The sequence below is a fragment of the Mus musculus genome, chromosome 4 (assembly GCF_000001635.26).
Source record: "Mus musculus strain C57BL/6J chromosome 4, GRCm38.p6 C57BL/6J".
Classification (NCBI taxonomy): domain Eukaryota; kingdom Metazoa; phylum Chordata; class Mammalia; order Rodentia; family Muridae; genus Mus; species Mus musculus.
The window spans coordinates 43,015,629-43,032,301 of record NC_000070.6 but is presented as its reverse complement, the minus strand read 5'-3'; the positions used below and the strand labels follow the sequence as shown (position 1 = coordinate 43,032,301).

Sequence of the window (16,673 nt, the reverse complement as noted above, 5' to 3'; positions counted from 1 at the left end):
TCTTGGACCATAGTCTTAGTCCTTTTTGTATAAGGTGCTGGGGGCTGGGTGGGTAAAGTGAAGCTACAGAGGCTAAACTCTGAGAATCTGGATTCTTACACTGATTCTGTAGTTTAGCCCCATCAGAACCTCAGTGTCTGTATATGTAAAATGAAGGAGGAGGAGGAGAATGAGAAGAAGGAGATGAGGGGGGATACAGGCCTCTTAAAGCTTGTATTTGAGAGAGTGTCAGAGACCTGAGCAAGGTTGATGTGTTTCAGACAAAAATGAAAGGCTGAGGCTCTTTGTTTCCCTCTGTATGTAAGGGGATCATGCCTGACCGTTTCTGGCTCAGAAAAAAATATGAAAAAGAGCTGTTGATGCCTTGGGAAAAGAGGGAAGGGAGAAATCTCCGCCCAGTCCTAAGGTAAAGTTAGGCCTCCTAGTTACCATGACAACGGGAATGGGGTCAGTCCCCAGTGGGAGAGCTGGGCACAACAGCATGACTACCCAAGAATGTCACTATGGCAACCACGGGCAACTACTGAGCGCCAATCCAATCCATTGTCGTTATGGTGACAGATTAGGACAGTTATACACGAGCTGGAGGGTAAACTGAGTCACGGCTGTGGGTACAGAATTTGGTGGGCGGTGTTCCTGTACCACTTGCGGACGGAATATTGCCTCAATTTCTACCACAATGCCCAGGAGCTTCGTAGTTTTTGAGAACCAGAACAAACTTGCACTCTCGGGCTCTCTCTTCAAAGCCTACGTTTCCCAGGGAACGATTTGACGGACGCCGACTAGTGGGGATGGGAGGGTGGACTAATACGCCGGAAGTACGTCGGGCGGAGTGGACCAGCTGAAGGAAGGGCTCGGGTTCAGGCTTCACAAGAGGCCGCTCTGCCCCACCTCTCGTTGGTTCCGGAGGTCGCCGAGGCTGTGGGAAATGCTGGCGCGCGCGGCGCGGGGCACTGGAGCCCTTTTGCTGAGGGTGAGAGCGAGGCAACCTTCACCAGAGGCTCGGGACCGACATCACCTGGGTCTTGAGCTGGGAAGGAGTGGGCTTCTAACTTTGGGGGAAGGACTGTGGTCACAGGTCATGGTCCCCACGTGAATCACTCTCCGGGGACCCTTGGGGGGGGTGTCGAGATCTAGGGAGAGGGATTTAGGGATCCGCGCCTGGTCCCCAGCCTACTCTCGTCTTCCTTCAGGGCTCGGTGCAGGCTTCTGGCCGCGTTCCGCGCCGCGCCTCCTCTGGACTGCCCCGAAACACCGTGATCCTGTTTGTGCCTCAGCAGGAGGCCTGGGTGGTGGAGCGAATGGGCCGATTCCACCGGATCCTGGAACCGGTGAGAACCTCTCTTGCCCGCCCTCAGCCAGCCAGATCGTCTGATCGTTTACTCGTGTGGAAGTGGGACTTCCGTCGGGGCCTGTCTGCACTTCTAACCTGCGAGGACCAGTTCTAGCAGAGCCCAGTCTCCTGAACACCACCTCCGTGTTTCCCCGCTTTCCTAATACCCTAGTGACCCATAGGCTTCATTCCTGGAGCTACCATACTCTAAAGGCAGCAGCTCTTGCTGGCTTCCATTCTTGACATTCATAAGCCTAGTCTTATCTTTTTGTACTCTTAGGTTTCCCTACCAGTGACACCCCAGCCTTTGAGGCCATGATAGGAGGGATTGCTTCTCTATGTTTATACGTGACTTACTACTTACTCCAGACTTAGCTTAGAGTTCAAGTTTACTAGCCTCACCCTTCTGAGAATCTATGGCTCCTCTTCTCAGGGCCTGAACGTCCTGATCCCCGTGTTAGACCGAATCCGGTATGTGCAGAGTCTCAAGGAAATTGTTATCAACGTGCCTGAGCAGTCAGCCGTAACTCTTGGTGAGAGCGATGGGGTGACAGGGATGTGCTAAGTGCGCTAGGATGTGGTTGCTATAGATCCAGGGCTTAGGAGAAAGAGCTGGTTGGGACTTAGAGGTCTGACCGACAGTTTTTTTCTCTTCTGTTTGCTCCTGCAGACAATGTAACACTACAAATAGATGGAGTCCTTTATCTGCGCATCATGGATCCTTACAAGGTATCTGCCCTGGGTTTATCTAGTTTTCTGAACTGCCTCTTCCTTAAAATCCTGCATCTTCAGTTCTGATCCTATACCTGCCCTTTCAGGCAAGTTACGGTGTGGAAGACCCAGAGTATGCTGTCACCCAGTTAGCTCAGACGACTATGAGATCAGAGCTTGGCAAACTCTCTCTGGACAAAGTTTTTCGGGTAAGCGGATCTGGGCTGGAGTAAGGGCTTAAGTGCATAAACTGTTGACTCTTTCCTGGGGAGCAAGGTTAGCCAGGGGCCTTCCCAGTTTAGGCTTTTGATAGAGACACTGACTTGTGCTGCTCACAAGTTCTGTTCATCTAGGAGCGTGAGTCCCTGAATGCCAACATTGTGGATGCCATCAACCAGGCTGCAGACTGCTGGGGTATCCGATGCCTGCGATACGAGATCAAGGACATCCATGTGCCACCTCGAGTGAAAGAGTCTATGCAGATGCAGGTAGGGAAACAGATTGGGTTACTCCAGTTCCACTGGGACTAGAATCCCCTATTGTGGGAGATAGAGTTGTATGTAAGTCCTGGTTAGAGATTCTCCTGCCTTCTTTTTGATGGGGGTCATTGGGGCTTTCAGGTAGAGGCAGAGCGCCGGAAGCGGGCCACAGTTCTAGAGTCCGAAGGGACACGAGAGTCAGCTATTAATGTGGCAGAGGGGAAGAAACAGGCCCAGATTCTGGCCTCCGAAGCAGAAAAGGCTGAACAGATAAATCAGGCGGCAGGTGAGCAGTGGGTGAGAGGCAGAGGGAGGAGCAGGGCCCAGGGCTTTAAAGATAACGGCTGGGACAGAGGCTTTGGGCTTCTCTAATTGCATGGGTCAAACTACTGTGTTTGGTTTTTTTGTTTTTTCTTTTAGGAGAAGCCAGTGCAGTTCTGGCCAAGGCCAAGGCTAAAGCCGAAGCGATTCGAATTCTGGCTGGGGCTCTGACTCAACATGTGAGAGGCTGATGGGTGTGGGTGGGGTGGGAATAGACAGTAGAAGGGCTTTTCTCTTCTATCCTTATGGGGAGTTCCTGACAGCGTGGCTCCATTAAGCCAGATTATGTGAGCTTTGTGTTAGGATTTGTATAGCCCCTTTTCCAGGAACGTAACCTTTCTCTTTTCTCCCCAAATCTCTGACCTCTGATTTTTATGCACTGTGGCTACAGAATGGAGATGCAGCAGCTTCGCTCACTGTGGCTGAGCAGTATGTCAGCGCATTCTCCAAACTGGCCAAGGATTCCAACACAGTGCTACTGCCCTCCAATCCCAGCGACGTCACGAGTATGGTGGCTCAGGTTAGAGCTCTTTGAAGATAAGCATACAATAACAGTGTCAGGAGCTAAGAATGAAGGTTTCCACTAACTCCTGCAGATTCCTGTGTCAGTGTTGGGAGCCGCCCTGCTTTGATGGTTTGATGTAAGAGACTTAGAATTGTTTGCAAGGCTCAGAAAACTGAGGCTTGAAGGATAAGAAAAACCAAGGGGCTGGGTGTGACAGTGCAATCCTGTAATACCAACACTCAGGAGGAGATGTAGGAAGTTCACAGTTAGAAGCTAGTCAGGCTACACAATGCAAACTTGTCTCAACAAAAAAAAGAGGAGGAGGAGGGAGAAGAAGAGAAGAAGAAAAGGAAGAAGGAAGGAAGAAGAAGAAAGAAAAATAGGAGAAAGATGATAAAGAAAAAGGAAAAACTAAAGCCAGGTGTTGGTGGCACATAGCTTTAGTCCACAGGCAAGCAGAGTTTTGTGAGTTCAAGGCCACCCTGGTCTACAGAGTGAGTTCTAGGACAGCTAGGACTACACAGAGAAACTGTGTCTCAAAAAAGAAAAGAAGGAAGGGAAAAAGAAAGAAAAACCAAGAGTTGACCGGCCCCTTTGTGTTTTGGGACAAAGCTTCAAATGGTTCTTAACGGCTCTTTCTCTCTGGTCTTTCTCTTTAGGCCATGGGTGTCTATGGGGCTCTCACCAAAGCCCCAGTGCCCGGAGCCCAGAACTCCAGCCAGAGCAGAAGAGATGTCCAGGCTACAGACACGAGTATTGAAGAACTGGGTAGAGTCAAGCTCAGTTAGTAGAGATGACTCGGCCAGGGAGTCTAGGGGCCGGGAGCTGCTCTCAAAAAAGATTCTGGTTCCAGCCTCCCGGCCAAATTTTAGTTTTTATTTTTTTATTTGAACTTACTAATCATGTAATAAAGTGACCAGTGGCAAATGGGAAACTGTCCTCATTGATTGGGGGATGAAGTTAGGAAAGCCACTCGGGTCGTCTTTGGCCGTCCACTTCCACCCTTCAGTCCAGGTCGGTGTGAGGAGTTGATTCTCCACGCGTGACAAGGATTCACTTCATGTGAAGTGAAGTCATCCTGTCGTCAAGAGAAACCTCGGCTGTACGGGGATTGAGGCATGGTCTGCTGAACTGCCAGCTGCACAGTGGTGCAGGGGCTTGGGGACACACGGGAAAGGACAGCTTGCCCTTATGGTATGGCGGTCTTAAAGGGCAGAGGGTGTAGACTATTAAGCTATTAATAAACTAGGGTTTACAAAAGCAGTTGAGAGATGGCTGTGGTGATGCAGACTAACGGACTGTGAGATCAAGGCCAACTTTAAGTACTTAGTGGGACCCTGTCTCAAAGCAGCAATAACAGAACTGAACCCCAGAGGTGTCTGCTTTCACAGAATCCAAGTCAGGGTGGCAATACAAGGAAGCAGAGCGTGATAAAAAGTCATAAGCCAGGCTGGTAAGGTGGCTCTGTGAGTAAAAGCCTCCTGCAGTACAAGCCGAATGGCCTGAGTTGGATCCACTGTAAGTTCAAAGTGCTCTGGTGAACCGACAAGTTGAGAGTTCCAGGAAACCTCGCTGAAAATTATACTTGAGCTCAGACATGAAGGAGGAGAGAGAGACCCATTCAGATGCCCATTGGCAGAGCATACCTGGCTTATGAACACAAGAGCAAAGAAACTGCTGTGCTGTGGCTGAACGGTTACCAGAAGCAAAGCAGCAGCAACTAGATGTATTTAAAGGGGGAAGAGGGACTTACGTGTAAATTTGTAGGACCCCTATAGGTAGGTGCCACACATTTACTAAGAAGATAAAAGTTGTTTTTTCCTACTGAGATAAAACTCACATACCATACAGATAACCCACTTTTTTGTTTTCTAGAGCAAGGGTCACCGTGTGTAGCCCAGGCTGATTAAATGCATGTGACCTAACCTGCCTATACCTCCCGAGTGCTGCCATACTCTGCCAGCTTACTCATTTCATGTTTTCAAGACAGGGTTCTCAGTGCAGCCTTGGCTAGAACAAGCTCTGTGGACCAAGCTGGAACTCAGAGAGATCCGCCCGCCTCTGCCTTGAGAGTGATGCCTTCAGTGAGTGTTTGCCACCGCTGATTTTTAGGTGGTTACTGTTTTGAGACAGTGTCTCCTTTATCCCAGGCTGGCCCCAGAGGAGCTGTGGTGTCGAGGACGATCTTGGTGGTTAAGAGGATCCTGCCTCTGCCTCCCAAGTGCTGGCATCTCAGACGTGTGCAAGTGTACCAGGTTTTCTAGAATGCTAACTAAAAATCAGGCTGGGTTAGCCCAGGTTTTTGCGAATGCTAAGCAAACTCTGTCAATTGGGATTAAAGGTGTTTGCCACCACCACCTGTCATGTATAAGTTTTTATTTAGATGTATTTTTAAAGACAGGTTTTTTGGGTTTTGTTGTTTTTTTTTTTTGTTTGTTTGTTTGTTTGTTTGGTTGGTTGGTTGGTTTTTTGAGACAGGGTTTCTCTGTAGAGCCCTGGCTGTCCTGGAATTCACTTTGTAGACCAGGCTGACCTGGAACTCAGAAATCCGCCTGCTTCTGCCTCCCAAGTGCTGGGATTAAAGGCGTGCACCACCATTGCCCGGCTAGTTTATGTTTTTTGTTACTGTGAAAAAGTGCTCTTGACAAGAACATCTAAAGGAGCTAGTTACCAGACAGTTTTAGTTCATCACGGGAGGGAAGTCTCAGCAGTGAGAACTTGAAGCATGGGGCTGGGAAGATGGCTCAGTGATTAAGAGCATGTACTGCTCTTGCTGAAGACCAAAGTTTAGTTCCCAGCACTCAGACCTTGTGTTGAAAAACAACCAAAAATGGACAGTGAGTCTGGAGAGAGGGCTGAGTGGCTAAAAGCAATTGCAGCACAAAGTGCATTGTACAAACATACATATAATAAAATGCTCGGTGGTCCCTGGGCTTTTCTTCTTTCATGCTTCTGTACACACCCAGTCATCATCCCCCTCTCTTAGACCTTGCCCTCATTTATGAATTACTGAACCTCCTATCAAAGTTTTCAGCCCCACGTTTCTTGTCGAACTTCCCTGCTGGTGCCGGCAGGCGGCGACAAATCTCCTGGTAGGGCGCTCTGTCAGGCTTGCACACCTCTGTGGTGCCAGACAGCGAGCCCTGCCGCTGCACTTCCGGGCGCGGATCCAGGTGAGCCAAGGTCTCCCTGTTACCTCTGTTACTGTCACCCCTAGGACGGGTGTCTCAGCTTACTGCCGGGGTGCCCAGTATCAGAGGGAGCATGTCCAGGTGTTGGCCGGGTTCCCACCGGAGGAGACAGAGCTGCCGGGACTTCTGGATCCCAGCTTAGCTCAATGGGCTTTATACCGGGCTTCCTGGGGACGTCGTTCCTTCGGTTTTTTCTTGAGCCTGGCCGCCCGGAAGCGGAGCAAGACTCCTCCCCGTCGTTTCCTCGGTTCCCGCCAGGCGGCGCCGTTTACTCAATCCAGTTAATCCGTGTGGTTTCTGTCTATTGCCACCCTGGAAATGTTGAGTTAGTCCGAAGAGAGCCATTGAAATGGACTGTCAGAGAACAATCTACCTACCATTTGGAATAGTCTTCCTCCTAGACTGTGGTTTGACAGCATTAGATCTCCCGGTTGGATATGCACAGGCTCCCGTGCTCACCCCCAGAACCTGAATCGGTAGGTGTAGCCTGGGCGTCAGGTTGAGATCCAAGGTCTCAGCCTCTCACCGTCAGATGGTATGACTGGTAGAAACAGCTGCAACGAGTTAGCTATGGTTTGTTTACGTCCTGAAGTTTATAGCAGTACGTGATTGTTGTTGGGCATTGTTTTGAGAGCCAAAACGTCCATGGTTTCTTCGCACCCCAATGAACATTCTCTTCTCTCCCAGGATGCGGAAGGTGTCTGTGCTCCTCTTCTTAGCCTGGGTCTGTTTTCTTTTCTACGCTGGCATTGCACTCTTCACCAGTGGCTTCCTTCTCACTCGTCTGGAGCTCACCAATCAAAGCAGCTGCCAAGAGCTCCCAGGCCCTGGTCCCTTGCCGTGGGGAAGTCATGGAAAGCCTGGGGCTTGCTGGATGCCTTCCCGCTTCTCCAGGGTGGTTTTGGTACTGATAGACGCTCTGCGGTTTGACTTTGCCCAGCCTCAGCGCTCGCATGTGCCTGGGGAACCTCCTGTCTCCGTGCCTTTTCTGGGAAAATTAGGTTCCTTGCAGAGGATCCTAGAGAGTCAACCCCACCATGGCCGGCTGTACCGATCTCAGGTGGACCCCCCCACGACCACCATGCAGCGTCTAAAGGCTCTCACCACTGGCTCGCTGCCGACTTTCATTGATGCTGGCAGTAACTTTGCCAGCCATGCTATAGTGGAAGATAATGTCATCCAACAGCTCAACAGTGCAGGTCAGTATGTGCCTCTGGGGACTATAGAAGCTGGGGAGCCAGGACTTCAGGTACCCAGCCGTATATTTGGCTATGGTGTAGGGAAACAGAGAGTAGAAATAGATGGGATCTTGTGTGTAGAAAGGCCCAGAGATTTTTGTCCTCAATGAAGCTTCTAATCTGCACAAAATGTTTGTTTGTAACTCGTGGGAGCATCCGATTAAGGAAGAAATGAAGATAGGAATTTGCAAGGATGGAGAAAAAAGGGTAGAGGGATCCAAGTTATGTTCACTCACTGCTTATGAAGAGAGCAGGTCAAGGGCACTGCATTGCGCATGTGTCTTTAATCCCAGCACTCAAGAGGCAGAGGCAAGAGGATCTCTGAGTTCCAGATGAGCCTGGTCTGTAGAGTAAGACCTGTCTCAAAACAGGATGTGTGGTTGGGATAGTACTCTCAAGAGTGTGCTCGTGCGTGCGCACGCACACACACACACACAGCGTATGGATGTGACATGGTACACTTATGGAGGTGAGAAGACAACTTTGGAAGTTGATTTTCTCCTTCTACCCTGTGGGTTCTGAGTATTGAACTCAAGTGGTCCGGATTGGTGGCAAGCTCTTTGACTCACTGAGCTGTCTCCCCTTGCCCTTTGTGTTTTGTTTGTTTGTTTGTTTGTTTTTTTCTAGAGTCTTCTCTTATAATCTCCCCTGTTCTGGCTCTCACATGAACAAGATACGATCGATCCGATTCCCCTCTTGTCTCTACAGGAAGGCGTGTAGTCTTCATGGGAGATGATACCTGGAGAGACCTCTTCCCCGGAGCCTTTTCTCAAGCTTTCTTCTTCTCATCCTTCAATGTCAGAGACCTGCACACAGTGGATAACGGCATCTTGGAACACCTCTATCCTACCCGTGAGTAAGAAGCGCTCAGTCCCTCACTGACCCCAGGAGCTGTGGAGGGTTCCTTTAGTCTGCAGACTCTGGGTCCAGCAGCCTGGGGCTTATACCACTGGGTGCAGAGGAACATCAAAGCCTGATGGAGGGAGGCGTGGGCTTCACCGCCCTGTGCTCAGTGTTCTCCCCTCCACAGTGGACGGCGGTTCGTGGGATGTGCTGATCGCTCACTTCCTGGGTGTGGATCACTGTGGTCACAAGCACGGCCCTCACCACCCTGAAATGGCCAAGAAACTTAGCCAGATGGACCAGGTGATACAGTGAGTGTGGGGTGCTGGCTGAGGGAGGGGGTTGCATTTGAGAATCTCAGGATGTAGGATTCCACGAGGGAAAAAAAATCCTGTGTGGAGCCTGGATGAATTCTATATATGTATGTATTTTGAGACAGGGTTTCATTATGTAGCTTTGGCTGACCAGGAACTTGCAATATAAGCCAGACCAGGCTGGACTCAAACTCACAAAGATTTGTTTTCTTGTTCTTTTTGAGACAGGTTTTGTGTGTGTGTGTGTGTGTGTGTGTGTGTGTGTGTAGCCCTGGCTATCCTAGAACTCACTTTGTAGACCAGGCTGCCCTCGAACTCAGAGATCCACCTGCCTCTGACTCCCGAGTGCTGGAATTAAGGGCTTGTGCCTCCACTGCCCGGCAGCTCTGGAATACTTTATACAAGTTTTTCCTTCAAAACGTAGAGACATCATCCACTTTGAACAACTTGGTGTGTAGCTCTGGCTGCAGAGTTGTGACTGAAGAGGTGTCTTTTTGACAGAAGTTTAGACCCTGGCAATGGAAGTGAGTGGTGGGGGTGAATGGCCCGAGAAGAATCTTTACCTCTCCCTGCCCTCTCACACGTGTTCTTGACCCCCAGGGGACTCATAGAACGCCTGGAGAATGACACACTGCTGGTGGTAGCCGGTGACCATGGGATGACCATGAATGGGGACCATGGAGGGGACAGTGAGCTGGAGGTGTCAGCTGCACTTTTCCTGTACAGCCCCACAGCTCTCTTCCCTAGTGTCCCACCCGAGGTAAGGCCTGGGTCGCACCTCTGCTGGTCTCCCTACATTGTGATCCCCTTATTGTAGGCTCCCCACACCAGGATCTGGTCCTAACAGTCATTTATTTTTATTTATGTGTGTATGATGTATGTAGGAGGTAATTGCACGTGTGCGTGCTGGTATGCACTTGTGTGTGCGTGTGAGGCAGAGGATGTCGGTGTTTGCTCCTAATTTTACTGAAACAGTGCCTCTCACTGAACCCGGAGCTAGCCTGAAGACCAGAAAGCCTCCTGCCTCTGCCCACCATGGCACTAAGTTATAGGCACGCATGGTCACAGCCTGCTTTGACTATCTCACCCACGGAACCATCACTCCGGACACCCCCTCCCACTATTCTTACCTAGGCCTGGCGACGCCGTTGACACTTGAACTTCCCTTCCAGGAGCCGGAGGTTATTCCTCAGGTCAGCCTTGTGCCCACGCTGGCACTGCTGCTAGGCCTGCCCATCCCGTTTGGGAACACTGGGGAAGTGATGGCAGAGCTATTCTCAGGTGGCAGTGACTCCTCCCATCCTCACTCCTCTGCGCTAGCCCAAGTCTCGGCTCTCCACATCAATGCCCAGCAGGTAGGTGAGAGGACTAGACTTCTGGGTAACGAAGCGAAGCATGAGGACAAAATCGACCCTATTGCCTTTGTTCTTGTCCAAATGCCTTTCTCCTATTAGCCTTCCCTTCCCCCATCTTGGATAGAATTTGAGCCCCAGGTTTCTAGATACCTCTCTCGTGTAACATCTCCGCGGCCCCCCCCCTCCCCCCGTTTGTATCTCTGGCCTTCTCTGTCAGGTGTCCCGGTTTCTTCATACCTACTCGGCTGCGACTCAGGATCTCCAAGTTAAAGAACTTCATCGGCTGCAGACGCTCTTCTCCAAGGCCTCTGCGCGTTACCAGCACTTTCTGCGGGATCCCCAAGAGGCTGAGGCAGCGCTGAGCACATTGACTGCTGAGTTCCAGCAGTTCCTGCGGGGAGCTCGGGCCCTGTGCATCGAGTCTTGGGCCCGCTTCTCTCTGGTCCGAATGGCAGGGGGCGCTGCTCTTTTGGCTGCTGCCTGCCTTCTCTGCCTGCTTGCTTCCCAGTTGGCAGTCGCCCCAGGCTTTCTCTTCCGCCCACTACTGCTAATACCTGTAGCCTGGGGCCTAACTTGGACCATCCTGTATGCTGGAGTCTCGGTAACTACTGGGTCGAAGATAGACTTAGTGGTTCTGGGGGCTGTGGCTGCAGCCGGTTCACTCCTCCCTTTTCTGTGGAAAGCTTGGGTTAGCAGGGGGTCTAAGAGGCCACTGGCTCCCCTACTTCCTGTCCCTAGACCTGTCCTAATATTACTGCTCATTCGCTTGGCCACCTTCTTCTCGGATAGCTTTGTTGTTGCTGAGGCCAGGGCCACCCCCTTCCTTCTGGGCTCTCTCGTTTTCTTCCTGGTTGCTCAGCTCCACTGGGAGGGTCAGCTACTGCCACCCAAACCACTCACGATGTCCCGCCTTGGCTCTTCTGCCCCAACAGCGCCCCCACGGCACAGTGGCGCGCATGCCCTGTGGCTTGGAATTGGGTTGCTTTTATTTACAAGGCTCGCTGGGCTTTTTCACCGCTGCCCGGAAGAGACACCTGCCTGTCGCTCCTCTCCCTGGCTGAGTCCTCTGGCATCTATGGTGGGAGGTCGAGCCAAGAATTTGTGGTACGGAGCTTGCGTGGGGGCACTGGTGGCCCTGTTAGTCGTCGTGCGCTTGTGGCTTCGCCGCTATGGTAATCTCAAGAGTCCTGAGCCCCCTGTGCTCTTTGTGCGCTGGGGGATGCCTCTCATGGTACTGGGCACGGCTGCCTACTGGGCACTGGCATCAGGTGCAGAGGAAGCACCACCACGCCTCCGGGCCCTGGTCGCCGGGGCATCAGCTGTGCTGCCTCGGGCTGTGATGGGGCTGGCTGCCTTGGGGCTCGTGCTGCTGCTCTGGAGGCCTGTGACAGTGCTGGTGAAAGCTGGGGCTGCTACTTCAAGGACCAGGACTATCCTCACTCCCTTCTCAGGTCCCCCTACTTCTCAGGCTGACCTCGACTATGTAGTCCCACAAATCTACCGCCACATGCAGGAGGAGTTCCAGGGCCGGCTCGAGAGGACTAAAGCTCAGGGTCCCATAACCGTGGCTGCCTATCAGTTGGGAAGCGTGTACTCGGCTGCTATGGTCACGGCCCTCCTCCTCTTGGCCTTCCCACTTATGCTGTTGCATGTAGAGCGGGTCAGCCTGGTGTTCCTGCTCCTGTTTCTGCAGAGCTTCCTTCTCCTGCATCTGCTGGCCGCTGGGACACCAGTCGCCACCCCTGGTAAATGCAGACCTGAGCCCTGAGGCATCTGGTCTTTGGGAGTGGTTTCTCACCCTTATCTGCCTTCACCATGCCAGTCCCCCCCCCCCCCCCCCCAGGAGGACTTCGGGACTGATTTCTTAGAGAAACGCACTCTCTCCTGGAGCGCGTTCCTGGCTGGTTTCAGTTACAAAAGTGATACATTGTGAACGTGTTATCACAGAGTGAGCTATTTGTGAGAAAGAGATTGAGCGCTGGTTTTGTGCTATGATTTATAGTAGCGAGGAGATTAGAACAGCAGTACTGGCTGTAGGGAAGTTTGGGGTAGCACGTGACCGCGTACAAACTTCCGTGCTGGGGTGGATGGTCCTGGCACCGAGGCTGTCGGTTGGGGGGTGGGATGGAATTGTAAAGATGTCTGTCTTTTCTTCCAGGCCCTTTTACTGTGCTGTGGCAGGCAGTCTCAGCTTGGGTCCTTCTGGCTACCCAGACCTTCTACTCCACAGGCCACCAGCCTGTCTTTTCAGCCATCCATTGGCACGCAGCCTTTGTGGGCTTCCCAGACGGCCATGGCTCTTCTACCTGGTTGCCTGCCTTACTAGTGGGAGCTAACACCTTTGCCTCCCACCTCCTCTTCGCAGGTACCTCTGTGCTTTCCCTCCCCGACTTCTGTTCACTCCTGCTTTGTGGGAAGAAAAGAGAGTGTTGGCTGGGGGCGTGGGGGTGGGGGATCTTTGAAGCTCCGTGGCCCCAAGCTCTTTGCAGCCTAAGCCACCTAGGGTGCTTGGGGAACCAGGGTGGACTTGGCCCAAAGATCCTCCCTTGATGTCAGCCCTATCCTCCCGGAGGCAGTAGGCTGCCCACTGCTCCTGCTCTGGCCCTTCCTGTGTGAGCGTCAAGGGCCAAAGAGAAGGCAGCCCCTCCCGGGAAGTGAGTCTGAAGCCAGAGTCCGGCCTGAGGAAGAGGAGGAGCTGCAGGAGCCACTGATGGAGATGCGCCTCCGGGATGCTCCGAATCACTTCAATGCAGCCCTGTTGCAGCTGGGCCTCAAGTACCTCTTTATCCTTGGAGCTCAGGTGGGTGCAGGGGAGAGACAGCAGAGCCGGTGACCTTTCCCCGAGCGTGCGCTATACACTTTTTCTTTCTTGGTTTCCAATACTTTGTGGATCCTTGATGGAGGTTCAGGCAAATGAAGCGATTGCTCAAATTGAGAGCTCAAATGGCAGATTTGAGACCTGGCCTGAGTTTTCTTCTTCTTCTTTTTTTCTTTTTTTTCTTTTTTTCTTCTTTTCTTTTTTCTTTTTGGGTTTTTGAGACAGAGTTTATCTGTGCAGCCCTGGCTGTCCTGGAACTCACTCTGTAGACCAGGCTGGCCTCGAACTCAGAAATCCACCTGCCTCTGCCTCCCAAGTGCTGGGATTAAAGGCGTGCGCCACCACGCCGGCTCAGAGTTTTCTCATTCCACTCCTAGATCATTTCTATTCTGTAGTGTAGCTCTGGGCTCTGGCATTACAGACACTGGAAAAGCTGACATTATTATGGCTGGGATTCCTTTCTAAACTGTGGTCCAGAGGCAGAAAGTATATTACTGGGCTCAGCAGTTAAGAGAACTGACTGCTCTTCCAGAAGTCCTGAGTTCAAATCCCAGCAACCACATGGTGACTCAAAACTATCTGTAATGGGATCCATTAACTTCTTCTGCTGTGTTCTGAGTTCGAGGCCAGCCTGGTCTACAGAGTGAGTTCTAGGACAGCCAGGGCTACACAGAGAGATCCTGTCTCAAAAAACAAAACAAACAAACAAAGTCTTCAGAAAGAAAGAAAGTGTATTACTGACATTAGAGGGCAGAGTCTGAATGTCAACATTACAGATGGTTGGTGACCTGCCCGCCTTCACATGAGTCAGGGCCTGGACCGGGACAAGCACTCAGTTTCCTGACTCCTGTGCCAGGCTTTTTCCAGTGGCAAACATTGCTCATCTCTTCCTCCTCTTCGCTCTTGCCAGGCTCTGTAGCAATTCCTCCTTGCCTTGCTTCCTCCAGAGTAACTACCCCTCCTCTCTCCCCTCAGATTCTAGCTTGTGCCTTGGCAGCTTCCATCCTCCGCAGGCACCTCATGGTCTGGAAGGTGTTTGCTCCCAAGTAAGTGGTTTCCCGTGAGAGGGAACTCTTCGTGCCCTAGGTTGATGATGGTTGGCCTCTTTAGAGAACCTATTGTCTATGTCCTGAAATACTCCACCATTCTCCACAGGTTCATTTTTGAAGCCGTAGGTTTCATCGTGAGCAGTGTGGGACTTCTCCTGGGCATAGCATTGGTGATGCGAGTGGATGTCGCTGTGAGTTCCTGGTTCAAAAAACTAGTTCTGGCCCAGCAGAGGTAGCCCAGGCTGTGCTCGTTGGCGTCTGGCCATGGAGAGAGCTGGGGACTAATCCGGCCTGACCTGTACTGGTGCTGGATTCTGCAAGAGACTCCGACACACCTCTTGAGCCACCCTGTAACCAGAGACTGCTCAACTCTGGGACTTTATTATTTTATAACTGAGAATCATCTGGAGCCCGAGCCCGAGCCCGAGCCTTCCCTCCTGGGTTGGATACATCTGACGGACAACAGGGGCGGCTACCAAAGTGGAATAAAAGAACAATGTGAATGTTTTATGTAGCTAAGATCTGTGAGGTGCTCGCCAAGTCAGGCTCAGCAAGCATGAGGAGATGCGTCATGTCAGGCAGGGCTTGCTGTGCCAGACAACACTTTGGCAAGAGGTTGTCTGGATTCACTGACCTCTGCCCAAATTGTTCTAGTTATCCCATTTGTCTCGCCCTCCACCTTGTTTGTGTTTGGCTATTCTGTGCTTTAACTGATTGCAGGGAAGACAAGCCCAGCATCATGAAGCACACAGACATGTTTCTAACACACAGTTTGAAGCACTATGTTTCTTCCCCTGGTACCCTCTCTGTTCACAACTGCAGAAGCCTCTCTCTAGGTTTTCAGCCTGGGCTACCTTCATTGCATTGTTTTGCTTTTTTTTTTTTTTTTTTTTTTTTTTGGTTTTTTCCAGACAGGGCTTCTCTGTGTAGCCCTGGCTGTCCTGGAACTCACTTTGTAGACCAGGTTGGCCTCGAACTCAGAAATCCACCTGCCTCTGCCTCCCAAGTGCTGGGATTAAAGACGTGCGCCACCACTGCCCGGCCTCTTTATTTTGAAAATAATCTTACTATGTAAGCTCTAGCTGGTTTGGAACTCAGTATGTAAACAAAGCCGGCTTTGAACTCACAGAGATCCACCTGCCTCTGCCTCCCAGTACTGAGAATAAAGGTGTGCGTCACCACACCTGGCTAATGATTTTCTATATGTCCACCCTGGGCCTCTCTGTCTGATCACTCACATGTCAAGCTTAAAGTGTGAGAGTGTCCTGGAAATGTCCATCAGCAGAGTTGGGAAGAGGCTCTGGAGAGAAGGGCTGGGACTGTGCTTGAAGTCTGAGTGTGTTCTAATTAGGAAGAGATGGGACTTGTGTGTAGCAGAAGAACAGGTGTTAAAAGTATGGTAGTTAAAAGCTATGGTAGCACACACCTGGATCCTGGTACTGGGTAAGATCTCCAGGATATCCTCAGCTACATATTCAATTGGAAGCCAGCCTGGGCTACATGAGACACTGTCTTAGAAAAAGAAGAATGGGCTGCTGAGATGGCTCAGTGGGTAAGAGCACCCGACTGTTCTTCCGAAGGTCCAAAGTTCAAATCCCAGTTGGTGGCTCACAACCACCCTTAAGGAGATCTGACGCCCTCTTTTGGAGTGTCTGAAGACAGCTACAGTGTACTTACATATAATAAATAGATCTTTAAAAAAAATACTTAAAAAAAAAAAAGAAAAGAAAAAAGAAAAGAAGAATTGCCGGGTGGTGGTAGCGCATGCCTTTAATCCCAGCACTCAGCAGGCAGAGGCTGGCGGATTTCTGAATTCAAGGCCAGCCTGGTCTAGAAAGTGAGTTCCAGGTCAGCCAGGGCTACAGAAAGAACCTGTCTCGAACAACAAAAACAAAAAAAGAAGAGAAAAGAAAAGAAAAAGAAGAATTTAACAACTGAAGCCGGAGAGATGAATCTTCAGTAAGAGCACTTGCTGTTCTTATAGAAGACATGGATTTTATTCCCAGTATCCACATGCCTGCTCACAACCATTTGTAACTCCAGCTCCAGGGGGTCTAGCATCCTCTTTTGACTCTCAGAGGCTCCTGCATGCACAGGGTACACACACAGATACACACACACACACACACACACACACACACACACACACACGTATTATTTGAGGCAAATTTGTTGATGTTTGTTTGCACTGACAGAAACAGGTTTGACAATGCAAAGGGGAGAACTTGGTTCCCAGCTAGCTTGTAAGGTGAATTAGAAAAAAGAAACAAAAGCCTGGCGTGGTGGGAAAGGCTTTTGGAAGACAGCGAGAGGAAGATCTGGAGAGGTTCCTGACCGCCTAGCCTATGCAGTAAGGTCAGGCCAGCCAAGCTGAGGCACAGTTTTCAAAGAAAATCCAGGGCTGGCTCAGCGCTTGAGAGCGCCAACTGCTCTTCCAGAGGTTCTGAGTTCAAATCGCAGCAACCTCATAGTGGCTCACAACCACCTGTAATGAGATCTGAGGCCCTCTTCTGGTG

General features: G+C 51.0%; 2 protein-coding genes across 9 annotated transcripts; both read left to right on the top strand.

Moving 5' to 3' along the window:
* Nucleotides 1-325: 325 nt before the first annotated feature.
* Nucleotides 326-4,612, top strand: Stoml2 (stomatin (Epb7.2)-like 2). Of its 2 annotated transcripts, NM_023231.2 has the most exons (10): nucleotides 918-973; nucleotides 1,194-1,331; nucleotides 1,767-1,866; nucleotides 2,004-2,062; nucleotides 2,152-2,253; nucleotides 2,398-2,532; nucleotides 2,665-2,809; nucleotides 2,944-3,023; nucleotides 3,236-3,364; nucleotides 4,009-4,612. In NM_023231.2, the coding sequence occupies exons 1-10, from the start codon at nucleotides 929-931 to the stop codon at nucleotides 4,135-4,137; spliced, it is 1,062 nt and encodes a 353-aa protein (NP_075720.1). In that variant the 5' UTR covers nucleotides 918-928; the 3' UTR covers nucleotides 4,138-4,612. The 2 variants fall into 2 exon arrangements, with proteins under 2 accessions (XP_030109561.1, NP_075720.1); XM_030253701.1 differs by lacking the exon at nucleotides 1,767-1,866 and having other exon boundaries at nucleotides 326-973; nucleotides 4,009-4,283.
* Nucleotides 4,606-14,676, top strand: Pigo (phosphatidylinositol glycan anchor biosynthesis, class O). Of its 7 annotated transcripts, none has more exons than XM_011250078.3 (11): nucleotides 4,606-5,433; nucleotides 7,228-7,739; nucleotides 8,487-8,630; nucleotides 8,809-8,932; nucleotides 9,536-9,695; nucleotides 10,108-10,290; nucleotides 10,508-12,035; nucleotides 12,449-12,655; nucleotides 12,867-13,090; nucleotides 14,084-14,154; nucleotides 14,264-14,665. In XM_011250078.3, the coding sequence occupies exons 2-11, from the start codon at nucleotides 7,229-7,231 to the stop codon at nucleotides 14,391-14,393; spliced, it is 3,282 nt and encodes a 1,093-aa protein (XP_011248380.1). In that variant the 5' UTR covers nucleotides 4,606-5,433; nucleotide 7,228; the 3' UTR covers nucleotides 14,394-14,665. The 7 variants fall into 7 exon arrangements, 6 of the variants coding, with proteins under 6 accessions (XP_011248380.1, XP_030109545.1, XP_006538176.1 ...); XM_030253685.1 differs by lacking the exon at nucleotides 4,606-5,433 and adding an exon at nucleotides 5,883-7,016 and having other exon boundaries at nucleotides 8,809-8,924; nucleotides 14,264-14,667; XM_006538113.3 differs by lacking the exon at nucleotides 4,606-5,433 and adding an exon at nucleotides 5,883-7,016 and having other exon boundaries at nucleotides 14,264-14,667.
* Nucleotides 14,677-16,673: the final 1,997 nt, after the last annotated feature.

Excerpts from the sequence above, each read along its gene's own strand:
- Pigo (NM_020035.3), top strand. The coding sequence starts at position 7,205 with ATGAACATTCTCTTCTCTCCCAGGATGCGGAAGGTGTCTGTGCTCCTC. Across the intron at positions 8,933-9,535 it reads CAGATGGACCAGGTGATACA|GGGACTCATAGAACGCCTGG; the intron begins GTGAGTGTGGGG and ends CTTGACCCCCAG. Across the intron at positions 10,291-10,507 it reads TCCACATCAATGCCCAGCAG|GTGTCCCGGTTTCTTCATAC; the intron begins GTAGGTGAGAGG and ends CTTCTCTGTCAG.
- Stoml2 (NM_023231.2), top strand. The coding sequence starts at position 929 with ATGCTGGCGCGCGCGGCGCGGGGCACTGGAGCCCTTTTGCTGAGG. Across the intron at positions 974-1,193 it reads CTGGAGCCCTTTTGCTGAGG|GGCTCGGTGCAGGCTTCTGG; the intron begins GTGAGAGCGAGG and ends GTCTTCCTTCAG. Across the intron at positions 3,365-4,008 it reads TCACGAGTATGGTGGCTCAG|GCCATGGGTGTCTATGGGGC; the intron begins GTTAGAGCTCTT and ends CTTTCTCTTTAG.